Source organism: Aptenodytes forsteri, unplaced genomic scaffold (genome assembly GCF_000699145.1).
Source record: "Aptenodytes forsteri isolate BGI_AS27 unplaced genomic scaffold, ASM69914v1 Scaffold59, whole genome shotgun sequence".
NCBI classification, from domain to species: Eukaryota; Metazoa; Chordata; class Aves; order Sphenisciformes; family Spheniscidae; genus Aptenodytes; species Aptenodytes forsteri.
In genome coordinates this window covers 1,525,546-1,538,439 of record NW_008794085.1, presented here as the reverse complement: position 1 = coordinate 1,538,439, position 12,894 = coordinate 1,525,546, and the positions used below count along the sequence as shown (strand labels likewise).

General features: G+C 37.3%; 1 protein-coding gene across 1 annotated transcript; it reads left to right on the top strand.

Moving 5' to 3' along the window:
- Positions 1-3,433: 3,433 nt before the first annotated feature.
- LMO4 (LIM domain only 4) lies at positions 3,434-12,377 on the top strand. Its single transcript, XM_019470639.1, has 4 exons — positions 3,434-3,456; positions 4,183-4,279; positions 4,633-4,788; positions 11,710-12,377. The coding sequence occupies exons 1-4, from the start codon at positions 3,434-3,436 to the stop codon at positions 11,788-11,790; spliced, it is 357 nt and encodes a 118-aa protein (XP_019326184.1). The 3' UTR covers positions 11,791-12,377.
- The last annotated feature ends 517 nt before the right edge of the window (positions 12,378-12,894 follow it).

Here is a 12,894-nt window from a genome sequence, read left to right as displayed (position 1 = left end):
CGCCGGGGAGGGGGCCGCCGGGCAGCCGGTTCATTTCCCTGGTAATCAGCGGCAAGCTGCTATATTCAGGGAATGCTGTCCCTTTAATTGAACAGGCTAGGTAATTAAATGGCACTTTTCCAATAGGACGTGCTAGGTAAATCTAATAGTTGGTTATTTAATATCACTTTGAAGTCTGCCCACTCAAGCACAATGACAGCACAGGAGCATGTGCAATATTAGCTAGGAAAAAAAAAAACAACAACCAGGATCTCAAAAATTAATTAAATCGCATGCAATTTAGGGGGAACGTTTATCTTGATTTGTCATAACAGAATTAATTCAAGGCCTCCAATTCACTTGGGGGCAGATCTGTTACTCTGAATTAACCAAGCGTAATTTGGCTGGTTTTTTTTTTTTTTTTTTTTCCTCCTTCCCCTTCTCTAATGCGGCACTTGCCATTATGCACAGCCCCCCTTTTAAGTATCAATAGCTTCTGGTGCTTTTAAGGTGCTTGGTCTCCAGTTATTCTGAAGTACCTTTAATGGACTTGGCTCCAGGCGTAATTTCTGTGTTGCCTTTCTTTGTTACATTTAATATAGCTGGTGCAGAATTTAGATTAAATATAGGGAATGTACAGAAACACCAATCGCTTCTGGATCAGTAGGTCTGGATGTGCGTTTCTCTTTGCTCGGGCTTGGATATATATTTGTGGGCATAAATGTGCACCGTGTTGTGCAAGAATCGGAGCACTTAAAGCTGTCTCCACAATTTTGGAAACAACTGGAACCTTATTTTGTTAGTATAAGTTGCTAGAGATGTGTTTCTGCTTGAGCAGCAAGACAGGAAACTGGGCTGAAAAGATTTCTTGCTGCCTTCATTCCCACTCTTGTGAAAGTTCTGTATTCTGAAGTACCTTTAATGGACTTGGCTCCAGGCGTAATTTCTGTGTTGCCTTTCTTTGTTACATTTAATATAGCTGGTGCAGAATTTAGATTAAATATAGGGAATGTACAGAAACACCAATCGCTTCTGGATCAGTAGGTCTGGATGTGCATTTCTCTTTGCTCGGGCTTGGATATATATTTGCGGGCATAAATGTGCACCGTGTTGTGCAAGAATCGGAGCACTTAAAGCTGTCTCCACAATTTTGGAAACAACTGGAACCTTATTTTGTTAGTATAAGTTGCTAGAGATGTGTTTCTGCTTGAGCAGCAAGACAGGAAACTGGGCTGAAAAGATTTCTTGCTGCCTTCATTCCCACTCTTGTCTGAAAAAAAAAAAAAAAGCCCTCAAAAATCCAGGAGTGTTTGTGTGTTTGGGGGTGTGGGGAATGCTGTGTTGGAACCACACAGTAGTTAATTTAAGGTGGCTCGGTAAAATGCTGCTGAGTGTAGAAGAGCTGCCTTGTCCGTACAGGGAACCTCTTGATGTTTGTGATTGATTGCATTGCCCAAATGTTGAAATATTAATGACCTTCTTGGACTGAGGACCCAAAGAGGAAACTGAAACCAATTCTGTCATCACAATTAAAGAGTCCCCTGGCTTTAATTAGCCTGACCTGGGGTATCTCTACCCATTGCTGCAGTTAAAGAGAAAAGAGCCCATTAAAGTCCAGTCTGAGACCGATAGCTACTTAATTGAGCACCTAAAGCCTCAAGCCTTTTAAATCAAATACTGTCCTGGACAGTCCCCCTGGTTAGATAATTAGCTCTCCAGCCTCTCAGAAACCATGTGAAACAACTTTTTCAGTATAGAATAGTTACTGTGGAAGACTTCCTTTACTGGTAAGGAGGAATAACATTTTTTTTAAAAGATAAAACCTTTTTCCTGTCAGTGGTGTTACAGAACAAAACCATTCATAACAGTAGAGAAGGAAAAATAAGCTTAATTTTCCTGGTAAATAATACAAAGCAGCAGAAAGGTGTTCTGACTTTGCAAGTCATTTTTAGGAATTTTAGCAGAAGATTCAGCTGAAGTGACTTCCCAAAACAGAATTGTTCTGGGAACATGCTTAGGGAAAACCTAAGATGTGTGGAAAGCCTCTGGATTAGTTTGACTCCGTTTATTAGAATTCACAGACATTCAAGGTGTACGACCACTTCTAGTCAGAGAGAATCGTATAACAAATGAATGCTTGATGAAGACAAGTAGTGCAATGAGATCAGTATTCCGAAAGCTGTGTTTTCAGTTGGGTGGTGCAATTGTACGGGGGGTTGCGAGAGACAGCTCACCAGGTTCAGGTTCTCCCGGACAAGTAATGCTGTCTGTTCATCTTGGCTTTCTTCTTCCACCCTACCCAGCAGTGCCCTTGTTGCCACCCCCTTACCCTAGATTTTTGGATCTTTGCTCTAGAGATGTAACAGTGCCTTGCTGCCTCCTCTTGCCGTGCTTCCCATGCACCTTTTCTACGTGCCAACTTCATTACTAGTAACAACGGAGGAAGAAAAATGCATATCGTAAAGCTTTGGAAGTAACCTCAATACATCAAGTAACTACTCGGAACTGGTCCTGATTTAGAAGGTGCCCTAATAATGGACCCTTAGTTTCCAGACAGTTTAGTCCCTTTGGCTGGAGGTCCTGACAATGTATTAGTTCAGCTTTCCCTTTGTAACCACTGTGATTCTGCAAGACCGTGTCAATGTGTCGTGGATCTCAGACTAATTAGTTTTGAAATGGAGTTTTGATTGAACTCTTCAAATCGATGCTGCTGCAAAATTTGTTTCTCAGCTTCCTATTAAAAGCCATCTTAAGGGGCAGTTTTACTACTCTCTCTGTCGTTCAGTCGATACATTTAATAACAACTTACAGGCTATTTTCAATAAAGTGGCGACAGCAAATTAGTAGTTTGAACATGACAAGCCTCCTCTGCAAGCTCAGATTCTGAAAATTCAAAGCAATTATTTTTGTACAGAGGCACACTGCAATCATTCAGATTACGGGTATTCTGTTGTAATGCGTCTCCTAGGTTGACACAAACAGAATTTTATGACTTTATTTGGACAGGAAGGAGATGTAAATATTAATATTTATTATGACACCAATACGCTAATTTGTAAATCCTATTACTATGTTTTACATCGTGCAGAAAAGTGGGTCTGTGACCCTGCCAGCTAGTTCAGTTTCCTTTTTTACTGAAATGTGATTGTGGTGGTCTTTATAAATATTTGTGTATATTAGAGACGCGCGCAAAAGCAAATAAAGGTTTTCTAATTCTTGCTAACGCAGCCTGTAAAAGTAGAACTCAGTAATTGTTATTGTATTATATTTTGAATCGATGCGTTGTGCCTTTAAATGGATTTGAAGAATTATGTATATATTTTTCTTCACCACTCTTCTGCCTATGTCCCCCCTCCCCCCACTGCGTGTGCCCCCCCCCCAATGGCAGATGTTGTGGTCTCATTTGATTGCATAGGAAAACTGCAGTGATACAGCAAACACCCAGAGAGATATGATGACAAATGGGTCCAGATCCCGGTAAATTACTTTCTGCTCAAATCGAAATTTCATTCAGTTTGTTGCTAGCAGAGATGAAGTAATCTAAATTGTGGACTCAGGAGCAGATAGAGGGAAGTTGGAGCAAGCATTTCATTATCAAGAGAGAGAGAAGGTTAGGATGAAAGAGATGAGCAGAGGCAAATCTAAAGTGTTGACACCATGATTGAAAAGGTTAACCCATACACATTATATATCAACCTGGATAGCAGAGAGTTTCTAATGGAAACTCTGCACTGATGGAGGTTTACTGGAGTTTCAATACACTGAGCATGATGTCTTCTTAGATATACAATCAAATCCTCTTAACCCTTTTGATGACTCATATCTCAAGATATGATTAAAGTACAAAAGAGTTCTTCATATAATTTCAAGGACACAATGCATTTAAACTCCAGTCATGAATTGTATCTTTTTTTTATGATGAACCCAGTAATCTGATAAAATGTGTGTAGTACAGAATTGTTTGTGTTTCTAGAGGTGTAAGTCAATATTTCTGATTAAATCCTGTGTAAGCACATCCAAGGTAGGGTGAAGCTACCAGTTGTTACACAAAAATATACTTTTTCATATTATGACATGTAAGCAAGTCGGAAGACGGGGGTCAGGAGTCTAAAATAGTTGTGTAATAAACCATTGCGGTGATGCGCAAAAATGCTTAGAGCCTCCTGTGTATTAAATTATTCATGATCGTCACCTCTGTTTCAGGTTATTTGGAAATAGTGGTGCTTGCAGTGCCTGTGGACAGTCCATTCCTGCTAGTGAGCTGGTCATGAGGGCACAGGGCAACGTCTATCATCTTAAGGTGAGGGTTTTTTTCGATGTGTTTTTTGAGTAGCTGATGAGTACTGCTGTGCTGCTTTAGTATAAAATCTGCATCTGCTTATGAATGAAATGCAAAGCAGCAACTAGAAATACGAGTATGTATTATAAAGCTTCCCTTAGTGTGTAGCTTTGTTCCCTCGTAATCGGTAAAACTATACTTGAGTTATGCACTGCACAGTCCCAACAGGTAAGACTAATGCCGTATTTGAAGATGCTAGAAACCAAGCAGCTCCATATCTCAACTGTACTTGCAGTCTCTGAAGTGTAATTTTCAAACCTGCAGCATACTTAATTTGTGCTGTAGTTTCACTTGCTGTCTCTTTCCTTTTTCAGTGTTTTACATGCTCTACCTGCCGGAATCGCCTGGTCCCCGGAGATCGGTTTCACTACATCAATGGCAGTTTATTTTGTGAACATGATAGACCTACAGCTCTCATCAATGGCCATTTGAATTCACTTCAGAGTAATCCACTACTGCCAGACCAGAAGGTGAATACTCAACAATTACTAATAAGCTTTATTAGAGCTAAATGAAGATCAATTTCTTTTCATTCTGATAGTGGACATTCCCCACCCCTGCAAGGAGACCTTTAAGTAACTGAACTTACCTTAAATAACTTAGGCACGGGGTATGGGGAGAAAATACTAACCTTTTAAATATGCCATGTAGGGTGAGTCAGTTTATTTCCGTTTGGGCATGTGCATCTGTACAGCTGTTGAACTCCTTATGTACAAAGCGAAATGGAGAGCATACGCTAATATAAACTCTTAACAAAGAAAAGTATTATATTTTATAATCTTGAAATTAAGGGCTACAAGAGAGCAGGTTTCTGTGGGAGGAAAATTAGATCCTTTAATATGGAAATAAATGTCTTGTGAAGAGAAGGTTCCTGAACTAAACCAATGTATTTCACTTTAATATTAAGGTTTTAGTTGAGGAAGCATGCTGGGGTACTCTTTCAGAAGTATTTTCTTGTCTGTTTTGTATGTCATAACTCAGATTTAAAAACCAAAGTGCTATTTTCTTATCGCTCCATAACACTAATAGCTCAACTAGAGATTGTATATCTCTGTGGTTGATAGCTCTTGGTTTCTAGCTAAATGAGTAAATAATGACTGTACAAATCATATAGAGAAGAAGAAGAAAAAAAAATTTCTGATCAACAGTTGTCCTGTAACTCTGAAACTCGATAGTTTTAGATCTATTTTAATCTCCTTAATAAGTCCTAAAGCTATGCGAGTGAGTGCATTTTGATAACTGCTGTGCCTAATTTGTAACAATTACTGTCAACCTTGAGTTAAGAGACTGTTCATTCCACCCTGGTCCAGAAAAGAGTGAATGTATGACTCTTGCACATAATTTTATTCACATCATATTTCATACTGATTATGTATTGATGACATTGATTCATTTACTCTTTACAGCGCCACTTGCATGGATATTAAATCTTATTGACCACAGATGAATTTTAATTTCAGATTGGTGATAGATTTTTCCATCAGCTCTGATAGTATATTTGACTTTTTCATCATTAACCCAGGCAATCACACAGCACTGAGTTATTGCAATGAAACAAAAAGTGCACACTTCAGTTGGTAATTCTTTATAGATTTACAATAGGAACTTCATTAATGTCTGTAAGGATCACAAAAAATAACATTTATCTGCAAATAGGAATTTGGAAGATTAAAAAAAATCTGGGACAAATGCTAGGCTGATCTATTCTGTAATGTACAGAATATTTTTTAGTGCTTTTACTTAGTGGGGAAATATGTCCAAGAAAACACAAACTGGTTTTTAATTTCCATGATTTTTTTTTTTGTTGTGTTGCTACGTTTCAATATCTGTGTTTGTTTTTTTTTCTGTGCATAAATTTACTGATTAATTTTAAGTATTCTTTCAAGTCTTATACAGTGAATGTAATTACATCAAAATAAAACATGGGCCTTTTTTTTTTACTTAATTTGTCAATCGAGGTGATGAGAGAGTTGAGTACAAAAGTCCTATATAGTTAGGCAGAACAAAGATAATTAAGATCGGAGGAGAATGTGCAGCCTCTTCTCAAGGAAGTACAAATACAGTTAAAGATTCATAGATTTATACTGTCGTGAATTTTAATGAAACAAATCTGTAATACAGACTAGCTAGCAGTGAATCTGTTAAATGAATATTTGTAGGTATCCCATTTCAAAATATAGGTAAAACCATTCGTCTTTATACACTGCAGTAAAAGGTTTGCCATTCTGAGAGAGTGGTTTATCCACTTGTCTTCTACGAATGTAAAGTTTAATGTAACTTCAAATAGGTGTCTAAATTGTCATTTAGTTTTATCAGTTTCTTACTATGCCGTAGCAAAACATAAAAATGATTTAGTTGCAATAAAAGCAGTAGACATGATGAGGAACATAGAACATGGAAAAGAAAAGTAAAATTGGACCGGGCTTGCAGAGCTCACGACTGTAGACGCCCGGTAGAAGCTAAATGCAGAGAAAATAGTGAGAACGGGTTTTTATTAGTTCCTGTCACCGACTGTTAACTGCATTGCTACAGTCAATGATGAGGCAGTTGAAGAGGTATCGGGGAGAAGATTGGGGGGAGAGATCATTGTTTAGGGTTTTTTTTTTTCATTATAATATAATCTCTCTAGAAAATGGTGCAAGTTCTCCTACCAGTTTTCAAAGGGGAATTGTGGAGCACCTGAACCCCAGAAAACCGAAATGTAGTTGAGGAGCCAAGTTGATAATTCGTGGATTTGTCAGGTTTCTGGAGTTTTGGAAGCTACAGGGGCAGGTGCCAAAAGAGTTGTGTTTTGTCTGTTGGCTTTTTAACGGTCTAAAGATGTTTACATCAGAGATGATTTCCAGAAAGCTGCGTGTTTTAGGGCCACTCACTTCCACTATGACAGAGTTGGCTGTAACAGATACTTTTTATGAAACATTAAAGATCAATCAGTCTCCAGGTTATTCTAGCACTAGAGATTATAGACATAGCAGAATATTCACAGGCTTTTTTTATTAAACTGAAGAGGTTGAGACATACTCCCAGCTTTAAAACACATTTTTGTTGCGTGTGTGAAGGTGACAGTTATGAACTCACTGTTGTCCTAATATAGTTCACGGGTTAATGCCTGTTGGTGACTGGTGCAGGCAGAAGGGGTTCCACAACCTAACTTTGTTTAAGAACTTGCTTTTCTCTTTAAGGAGGCAAATGCAGCAATGTTGGCTATTCCTGCCCTTTTGCCTCCCTGAGGCAATTCACACATGTAAATTATAACTTCCCATCACTGGCTATGTAGTTTGAAACCCGCCCCCCCGTTTTCTCTAAACTTGGTACTGCTTGCCTGCAGTTTGTGATGTCCTGTGTGCCGTTTCACTTGAAGGGGCTGTATTGTCAAGAATTCTCTATGCTTTTTTGGTAGTGGTAGAATTCCTGTAGTATTTCTTGTTTGCAACAGTATTACCACCTACTAAAAGTGTAAGTTTTCCATTGGTTGGCAAGGTTCGTAGCAAACGCTTGTCTTCAGCTTCTCTACTTTCAAATAAAGTATGAGTTAGGCTATGTCTCTCAGAAGATCTTAAAAATCTTCTAGTTTACCTATCACTCAACAATTCCCTTGTAGTTACATAATTGGTGTTGTCTGTGTCCATAGTAGAAGATATTTGATGCTCATTTATTAAATATGCTTGCTGGCTGCTCCCTAATCTTTGTTCTGGACAGACAAATTACCTTTCTCACACTGAGCTTCAGCTCTGGGGAATTAAACCTCCAAGCCTCTACTACTTTAATTAGCTTGAAAGTGGGGGGTTGCAGTTACTAATAGACCTCGGGCTTTTAGTAACTTAGAGAAAGGTAGAAAAAAGAACTTCCTGGGAAGCGCAAAATGTCATTTAAAAACCATAAAAATCTAATATATATTATTTCATTTTGGTAATTGCAAACAGATGATTGTATTTGAAGACTATGGATGATCATTTCTATTTTATCCACGAAAGTTTAGATTTTTATTGAGTTAGACACTTTTAATTATCACAATTCGTTAACACCAGTGTGAAAGCACATGTTTGACTTCATATATTAAAATGTTTATGTAACATTAACTAACACACCAGATGAGGAATTTTAAATGGGGGGGAAAAATCCTGAAATATCTATATTTAGCTCTTGTGCAATGAAGCATATTAACCAAAGTTGCCTTGGGAGGATATTGGCTGTACTTCTTATTTGCTTTACACACTATTTCTTCCAATTATAAGATCATATTACTAGCTTCTTCAAAGGCATGGCATAATGTTTCTTCCCTTTTAAAAGGGGCCCAGAAAAACCACCTTATTCACTGTACAATTTGTTACCAGAAAATACGCTTATTTATTGTTGTCGTCTCTTTTTTTTTTTTCCTTCCCCTGTCTGCTCTTTTTAGTAGTGAAACTGCGGAAAATGTTTGCTTTTTGCTATTTGAAGTTGAAACGTTAGCAGTATGAATGGATAGTGTAGAAAGCCTTAATCAAGTCACAGTTGGAAAGTAATCTAATAAAAAAGAGATTAGTGAATAAGGAAAAGACAAAAGCAGTCATGTTGCAGTTTCCTATCTCAAATTTAGTATTCTAGCTAAGATACCCATTTTTATTTCTTACAGGTCTGCTAAAAGGTCAGAGTAATGCAGAATGCGTGCCTTCATCTCAAATTTTGTTCATCACAGATGGATCCCATGTCTCCAAGTAGACAAGTCACCTTTGTAGCTAGCATCAATGCCAGCTCCATACCATTGCACCTTCTTTATTCTTGATTGCCCTTCCCACATTTATTGGTGTATTAAAATGACTGAATATGAACATTAAGGACTCCATGAACCTGGGCTAATGGGAGACTGTAGAGAAAATGAAAAAAGATCCACCGGAGGACATCTTGGGGGGGGCGGGTGGGGAAGATGACTAATGAAAATAATTAAAAGAAGCATTGAAATCTGCTTTCTACCCTCATTAACAATTAGCAGGGCACTGGCCAGTTTGTACCCTGTGTTTTACCTTAACAACATTCTATTTGCTCTTTGTATATTTAAGTGTTGTAAGGAAATGTGTTTCAATCAAACTGAACATGAGATAAAGATGTGGCTTTTGTGATATTCTTGCACAAACACTTTTATTGTATCTCTGTAAAATACAATGTATGTATGCATGTAAGTGTTTTTGTCCTAATGTTGCTACTTCCCATGGCAAAAAAAAGAAAAAAGAAAAAAAAAGAAAAAAAGTCAGGCTCATAGCAGCTACTGTGTAGAAATTTTCACCTACTTCTAATTTGCTGAATGAAGAAAAATCTTTTATTTGTGATATTTTCAGAGACATTTGCTCTAGTATGGTGTATTTAAATAATAAAAAAGTAAAACAAACAACACTGAATTGAGTATGGGTTTTAGAAGCTTTGCTTTTTTTTTTTTTAAACTACATTAAAAACATTATTCTGAAACTATATCTTACGTAGTCATTACCTTAATTGTCAATTACCTTCAAAAGTAGCTTTTTGGTTTGGACAGTTTTTTTGTCTTACGCCAGTAAAGAATCTGTTAAACTACTTAACCGTGTTACTTTTGGCAAGGATACAGAGCACTACTTGAAAACGGTCTTTATTTTTCATTGAGATTCTTGATTCTGGTAACAGCAAGTCTATTATAATTCATATTGCAGTGAATTATGGTACGCATACAGGCATTGTGGTCTCTTTCTATTCAGTTCCTTTCCGCAGAATCACCTGTGTTAAGGGTGTGCATGTGTCTGTGAGCGTGCAAGCATCAGAGTGTATGTATATAGCGTAAGAGGTCAAAGAATAATAAACAACAACAAAAGGTCTGTACATCACGCTGAGCACCAGAATTGAGTATTCATAAAAAGGAATACAATAGCTATTCTGATCTGAACAACATAAAGTTGTGTTTGCTGTGGTAAGAGACTAACTTTTCAACGCTGATAATCTTAAGGAAAGAAAAACGCGTTTCCCGGGCTATTTCTGAGAACTAACTGATCTCAAATATGACCTGTGCTCTGAAAACAAACAAACAAAAACCACCCCCCCCTCCCTCCGCCAAAGCAAGGAAGCCTCCTCTAAGCTTAGAAAGGGAGCAACTTCGTTTAGTGGGTTTTTCCCATCAGCTGCTCGGCGGTAGCGCTGTGCAGAATGATTTTGAGAAAAAACTCTTGACTTTCCATATTTGTAGCAAGAATGCGAACATGAATCTACGGCTGTGTGTTGCATGCCTTCAGTCAGGAAACTGCAAGCACCTAGAATGTGCCTCTGCCGCAATTAATAACAAATCAATATTAACAACTACTCTACTTTTTTAGGAGACTAATACATTTGAAATGCATCATGATTATGTTTTCTTTTTTAATTCTGTTTTTGAGAAGGTGTTCAGTGTGCAGCATGCTCGGTTACGGAGTGAGCTTGACTATTTTTGTTGTGATGCCGATACACAAAAAGCTGATTTATAGATTAGTCTGTCTGAACAACCAACAGCAGGTTGTTTTTTTTTTTTTCCAGATTCTACTTCTTTTGACCTCTAGTATATTGGAGGTCTGCTGAATTTCTTCTTTTAACACTTCAGTGCTTGAGGAAAAATAGGACTGTCGCAGAGAAAAGAAAATGTCGCAATGTAGAGTATCAGACAGTAAAGACAAAAGAATACTTGCATAACACATAAAGCAATAAAATGAAGCTATGTATGACTTTTTAATTAAATGCACTTACATATTTTTTAAATAAGTTTCTAAGCTTTTTGATCTGGCATTAAAGCCTTTAGGTAGAGTCCTGCAAATTGTGCTGCTTCAATATCTTTGAAAAGACACTTGAAGTCATAGGAATATAGAATTCAAGTATTAGTGAGACTGTAGACATCTTTTTATATTCTTTCAGTCTAAGCACTCAAGGTACAGTGTTTAAATCTAACACGTACAGATTTTTGGTTGTCCAATATAACCTAGAAGTGCTAAGAAGATAGCTAATAACTTCCAGTAAGTAACGTAGTAGAGCGTTTAGTGATGTAGAGGTTGAAGTTCATTAACGGCTTTAAATAAACTATTATATGACTCGTTTGTAAAGCACAGCTACCTATTTAATAGCTTACTTTAAAAGCATTTCTTAAGTTGCAGACCTATAAGATTACAAATGTCACTCATGTTGGCATAATCCACATGCAAGTGATGAAGCCTTTGCTTTGATGTGCTAAATTGGAGGAGGACTAATGGAGCTATGAATATACAATAGAACATATTTAAGTAGTATTCTTGCTTTAGGTAAAACACTTTCTTGAAACCAGAGGCATTTCAGACAATAAAACAGGCTCTAATGGGGACGGTAGGTGTGGATAGAAGGCTACTGGAAACGCTTAGCTTTGTCCTTATGTGAAAAATCACTTTTTTTAGGAGACCTGTAAGGAAAACCACGTTCACCTTTTATCGCATGCGTTTGCTACGCTGAGGCTGAAACACACCCTGTGCATTTAGTGCTGCTGAAAAGTCATAGAAATAATCATTCGGTAAGAGCTTCCCTCACTTTCAAAAATGAATGCTGTAAAAAAAAAAATTCAAAGGAAATATTACTAATCTGAAATCATCCTCGTGAACCTGGATAAAATGCTCTGTCTATACTGCATCTAAACGTCTCAATCATATAAATTGTCACTCTTATTAATGAAACAATTTTGTAAAAAGATTGCCCTCTAAATGGGTTTAATGTTTTTACCTATCCAGCTGTCTAGTTATGAGATTTACGCATCCTGGCAGGCAGTGGGGCACTAAGCCTTTCCAAACCAAATTCCGTTTGTGACAAGATACTGTCTTTTCAGTCCTACATGATGTATCTTTAAATATTTTAACAGGTTATGCAGTATCTTATGAAATATAAAGTGCGAATGTCTTACCAAAATGAAGCCTATGAAATTAAGTCACATCTTTAGCATATTAACCACACTGAGTTTGTCTCCCTTTTTCCCTGTTAGTTAACACTGATAAAATTTGCATCATCTCATTTTAGGGTAAATGCTAAAAAAAAGAAAGAATCACGCACTGGCATAGTATGACTTGCTATCAAGTACCGTCAGGCATTTCAAAAGATGATTTGAATTTAAATTTTTTTATCAAATTCTTTGGCTGGTAGTTATATGGCAAACATGAGGCTTTTTGCAAGGATCTACGTTCTGAACAGCTCTATTAAATTAACAAATAAAATTGAGATCGGGACATTTTTGTATATATATTTTTTTAAGTATTGTATTTCTTCAGTGTGAAATTATGTGTTCCGGGTCTGATTTCACTGCCTGGGCCTCCTGTACGTGAAGTACCAGACAACCGTTGTTGCTGCTTGTTACTTTTAGTACCAGGTGTATGCCTACTGTCAGTCCAGCTAAGCCACAGAAGAGCTTATTGCAATTAAATAGCAATTTGTTTCTATGAAACTGCAATTAAAGTATTACTGATCAGCCATTTTAGATTGGCAGCGCTTTGACTGCATGTTAAACAGTGAGGAGCTCTCGATTTATTTCTGCGGAGTCTGAGCTGTGCGTAACAGTGAAGTGTAACACGCTCACCTATGTCCCTTGTCAAGTTGAA

Coding starts and splice junctions, on each gene's coding strand:
- LMO4 (XM_019470639.1), top strand. CDS start 3,434: ATGACAAATGGGTCCAGATCCCG. Junction 3,457..4,182: donor ACAAATGGGTCCAGATCCCG/GTAAATTACTTT, acceptor CCTCTGTTTCAG/GTTATTTGGAAATAGTGGTG. Junction 4,789..11,709: donor CACTACTGCCAGACCAGAAG/GTGAATACTCAA, acceptor CACTTTTTTTAG/GAGACCTGTAAGGAAAACCA.